Raw genomic sequence first — 5,159 nt, forward strand, 5'->3', positions numbered from 1 at the left:
GTCAAGGACGTTCGTTAAAATCTATGGATTAATACCAAGACAGAACTGATAACAACACACACACTGTTTGGAGATGATCGAGGGTCTGTCTCCTTTTGATTTCTCTGTTCTCCCTTTTTTGTTCTTTTTACCTGTTTTTTTCTTTTTTCTTTTTGATAAAATGTTCTTTTTACCTGTCATCGCCGCCCAGGGAAAAAGCTTGAAAAGGCATTAAAGTAAGATCCCAACTCTTCAAAGACAAGCAAAGGTGAATAAAGATCATCGAAGAAGAAGGATCCATTGTGATCATGTGTTCTAAGAATTCAGAAGCACTTTGGACCTGTAATTCAGTCCAATCATTTCTAAGCTCTGTTTTTGTCAATGTAAGTTGTTATTAAGTTCGAACAAGAATTGGCGATTGTAGTGATTCATGTATAATAATTGCTAACGACACGCCCCCTTTGAAAATGAGGTTCTGATCCTGTTAAATGTTGTAATATCACCGATAATTAAGCCAGTAATACTTGAAGAAGAAATTCAAATACTAGATGAAGCTTCGATTGGACCCGTTAATCGCGAATGCTTTTTTGACCAAAAAGAAGAGTAATCACAATCATCTCTATCTATTCTATTTAACAATTGAAGGTTTCAAACATGTCATGGTAGAGGGAACTGCCCAACTGCAATTTATTAAGTGGAAGAACTTGATTGACTCCACAGTCTCTCTCTCTCTACCTTCCTTCTAGGTAGCATTGAAGAAATTGAAAAAATTTCCCCAAGTGGGAACCCAAATTGTTTGAGTCAAGAGTCAAGTGAATACTGAATACCACTAAAAGCCACTGTTTAATTTCTGATGGAACTTTTCCACACGTCTATATGACCAATCCATTGTCTCTACATGTTGGAAAGATATTTGTTTCTGTATCTTTCGGTAAGGGACCAGTTGGGCTTTAACCCTCTAGCCTACTGGAGACTCCGAAAGTTATCGATAAAGGAGATCAAAGCGACCACCACCATTAGGGTATCCAAGCAAGACCGTTGTTTACTCAATTAAGTCGTTACTTGCCCAAATTCGACAACAAGACCCACTCACTCGTTGAAGGTTTCATGGCTAAAGCAACCGTTAATTTGCTTTCCATGTATGGAGTGTCTCCTATGTTATTGAAGTGCAATAGAAGTACTGTACTAGTAATAGTAGGACAACACTGCTGAAAGTAAACCTTAAAGAGAGAAACAGACAAAAAACAAATACTAGAACTAGATAGAGTTGGGCAGTTGGGCTCCACCTCCCAATACTCTGTTTTCTGGATATACCTGCCCCATAACTGCTCGACAGAATTACTCAGTGAAATATGTAATGAATTGTGAAGGTAGAACCCAACTCGAACTGATCCAGAAGCCTCTCCGGTTCATGGGTTTTGCTGTAGGAGGCTGGAGGAGTGAAGCTCACCACTCAATTCACCATATCTGTATGTTCAAGTATGAAGGAACCAGGCTGGCGGAGGAAAAGTTCATGTGTTTGACTTGATAGGGGCAATGAGGAATTTGCTGGGGAGAAGAGGAACTACACAAACCACTAGTATCTATATTTCATTACACACATATACACACGTAAAACAACTATGGTTGATCGATTTCCATTTTGACTCCAAGAGTTACTTAAAAATTCCAAGTAAAAGAGACTTGAAACATGCTTACACATTTGGAAGTGAAGCATGCATGCTTATTTTAGTTGTGGTAGTTATCTTATCTTTACAGTCTAAACGCCTACAAAGGCCCCAAAGACAAAACCCAAAAAACAAGAATCGCATGAAGCAAACATCTTTAATCGTAGAATTTGAATTGGAATATTAATTGAAACTTCTCTTTCCCACATTCTCACTTGAATTTTCTTCTATGGTTTTGCTTTTGCCTAAGAAACGTGGATGGATGATATTGGACTTGGATGAGGACGAATACACGCGGCCCAAAAAATATGTTAAATGACAAAAACAACCACAGGAGGAGGGGAAAAAAAAAAAAAGAGGGAGTATATGAGAAAAAGTCATTTTGGTCATTTTATCAAACACTATAGCCCCAACCCCAACCTATTCCAATCTTACCGACACAAAAAAGATTCCAATCCTACCTTTTGTGATGCCATGATACCCTCTCTAAGTGATACAACTGGCACATCAGGAGCTCATCTGAATGCTCTTTTTATTATTAGAAAGAAAAAATTAGCATGGAATAGGGGCTTAATGGACCCCATGAGCACAACCTTCCAAAACTTCAAAAAAAAACATGAATTTCACACCTTTTTTGACTTACCCTGCAAACTTGTTATTGGATTCATTAGTAATTAAGAAAGAACAATCTCCACTTTCTTCGAGTATTTAGCCCTTAAAGTACATGGGTGGGTTTATATTTACAGAAATCACATTACAACAGAAGTGAAATTCTCCTATACTTCCTTCTTCGTCTTCTTCTGCCATATAAGCCAATATAAACATATAGTACTGGTTTTTTTTATCATAGAATTTTAGAAAAGAATTTTTATTTTGTTTGCTAAAAAAATTTGATTAGAGAATAAGAAGGTTAAAAGACTAAAAGCGGTCAACGCCAAATGTCCTGCTGTGAGCCCTGTGACCCTTTAAAACCCAACCCACAGCACACCCACCCCCATAACCCAACTCTTCCTTCCTCGCCAAAACCCATATCCCTCCTCTCTCTCTCGCGTTGTTAGTTTGTGCAAGTTTCTTAGCTTCTACCAACCCAGAAGCAGAAGCCACCATCTAGCAGAAGCCACCATCTCTCTCTGTCTCTGGACTGTCTGGTAGCTCTGTCTCGTTGGGGTTGCAAAAGCGCAGAGCCATGTGTCACTTAGCTAGCTCTCATGTGGACTGTAAATGCGACTCCCGGACCAAAAACCTGGAACCCGACATGTTAACTCCGTTGATCCCCAAAAGCCCAACATCCCAGCAACACAATCACCACCTACCAGAAGAAGATGAAGAAGAACAAGAACAACCACAAACACGAACAGAGACACAAACAGATGATGAAAAGCCAACCACTACTACTTGTACTACGACCCACCTTTCGCTTGCCATTAAGGAAGCCAAGTCCATAGCCAACATAGCTTTTCCCATGATACTAACAGGTCTCTTACTCTACTCTCGTTCCATGATTTCCATGCTCTTCGTCGGTCGCCTCGGTGACCTTGCCTTGGCCGGAGGTTCACTCGCCATTGGCTTTGCTAACATCACCGGTTACTCCATACTCTCTGGCCTTGCCATGGGAATGGAACCCATTTGTGGGCAAGCCTTCGGTGCTAAAAGGCACACTCTCCTCGGTCTCGCCTTGCAGAGAACTGTGCTCCTCCTTCTGGTCTCCTCAATCCCCATCGCCTTCCTTTGGGTGAATGTGGAGAGAATTCTCATCTATTTCGGCCAACAGACTGACATAGCCAGGGAAGCCCAATCCTACATTCTGTATTCTCTTCCGGACCTACTCGCCCAATCACTCCTCCACCCACTTCGAATTTACCTCCGAAGTCAATCCATCACACTGCCTCTAACTTGCTGTGCCACCCTCGCAATCCTTTTACACATACCCATTAATTACTTTCTTGTTTTTGTACTCAAACTTGGTATCAAAGGCGTAGCTTTGAGCGGCGTTTGGACCAATTTCAACCTGGTTGGGTCTCTGATCGTCTATATCTACATTTCGGGAGTATACAAAAAGACCTGGGGAGGTATCTCCTGCGAATGTATCAAGGGCTGGAAATCACTCCTCAATCTGGCCATTCCAAGCTGCATTTCAGTCTGTCTCGAATGGTGGTGGTACGAAATCATGATTGTGTTATGTGGGTTAATGTTGAATCCCAAAGCAACAGTGGCTTCCATGGGTATACTGATTCAAACAACCGCGTTAATCTACATATTCCCATCTTCGCTAAGCTTCAGCGTATCCACAAGGGTGGGTAATGAATTGGGTGCGAACCGGCCAAAAAAAGCAAGACTTGCAGCCATCGTTGGGATCACTTGCAGTTTCTTTTTGGGGTTTTTGGCATTGATGTTTGCTGTGACGGTGAGATCAGTATGGTCAAGAATGTTCACAGATGACACAGAGATCATCGTCTTAACGTCCTTAGTTTTGCCCATAATCGGATTGTGCGAACTTGGTAACTGTCCGCAGACAACCGGGTGTGGAGTATTGAGAGGAACTGCGCAACCAAAGGTGGGAGCAAATATCAATCTGGGTTCGTTCTATCTGGTCGGAATGCCGGTAGCAGTGGGATTGGGGTTCTTTGCTGGTTTCGACTTTAAGGGGCTATGGTTGGGGCTTTTAGCCGCACAGTTGTCGTGCATGATGATCATGATGTTGGTGTTGGGTAGAACTGATTGGGACCTGCAAGCCAACAAGGCACAAACGCTGACCGGAGCTGCTGAAAGTGAAGATGATGATCAAGAAGTTATAGATTCCTCATCCAATATTATAAAAATAAACGAATTACCAGTTTAATTTTTAATCTCTTAATTTAATTTTAACCCAACTCCTCTCCTCTCCCCCCGTCCCTGACACACTCTGTTCATATTTTTTTAAGAGTCTTCCTCTTCAATTATTTAGTTTATTTAGAATGTTTAGCTGTATTAAAAGATCTTCATTTCTTTGTTTGAAATTAACTTCTTACAGAATCAAATTTAAAAGGAGTTTGTTCTAACATTCTTGTGGAGAGCTTTTATATTGTGAAATTAATAGTTGAAGTTGGAATCTATGGCAAAGAAATGAAATGAGCCCTGGTTTTTTTTTAATTCTCCTCCTTTCCTCCTCTTCCTCTGCGTTGCTGTCGTCTCTCTCAATGGGGATTAATTTAAAAAAAAAAAAACCAAAGAAGTACTAAGGAAGAAAGCACGCACATGGAGAGGCCAGCAATGAGCCTAACGTATTTTAGTTAATACTAAGCCTGCAACTTGCAACTCTGTCCAGTCTTCTTTCTCCGCAACCACAACAACAACAACAACAACAACAAACAACAAACAACAAACAACTCATAGGCAATTAACTTGCCAAGGCCGCAATCCCTGGTTTCAAGACTTAGAACAACAAGTTAAAGCAAGAGAGATGATTAATTTAAAAAAGATTAATGGACGGAATTAAAAGCTTACAACGGCAACAATACAATATCACGCATCCCA

The 5,159-nt window shown here is 40.8% G+C and overlaps 1 protein-coding gene across 1 annotated transcript; it reads left to right on the top strand.

Annotated features, from left to right (window-relative positions):
* Nucleotides 1-2,880: 2,880 nt before the first annotated feature.
* LOC122664022 (protein DETOXIFICATION 49-like) lies at nucleotides 2,881-4,508 on the top strand. The gene has a single exon (XM_043859702.1). It carries the CDS (start codon nucleotides 2,902-2,904, stop codon nucleotides 4,483-4,485), a length of 1,584 nt encoding a protein of 527 aa, XP_043715637.1. The 5' UTR covers nucleotides 2,881-2,901; the 3' UTR covers nucleotides 4,486-4,508.
* The last annotated feature ends 651 nt before the right edge of the window (nucleotides 4,509-5,159 follow it).

This window comes from Telopea speciosissima, chromosome 6 (assembly GCF_018873765.1).
Source record: "Telopea speciosissima isolate NSW1024214 ecotype Mountain lineage chromosome 6, Tspe_v1, whole genome shotgun sequence".
Lineage (NCBI taxonomy): Eukaryota > Viridiplantae > Streptophyta > Magnoliopsida > Proteales > Proteaceae > Telopea > Telopea speciosissima.

Excerpts from the sequence above, each read along its gene's own strand:
- LOC122664022 (XM_043859702.1), top strand. The coding sequence starts at position 2,902 with ATGTTAACTCCGTTGATCCCCAAAAGCCCAACATCCCAGCAACACAAT.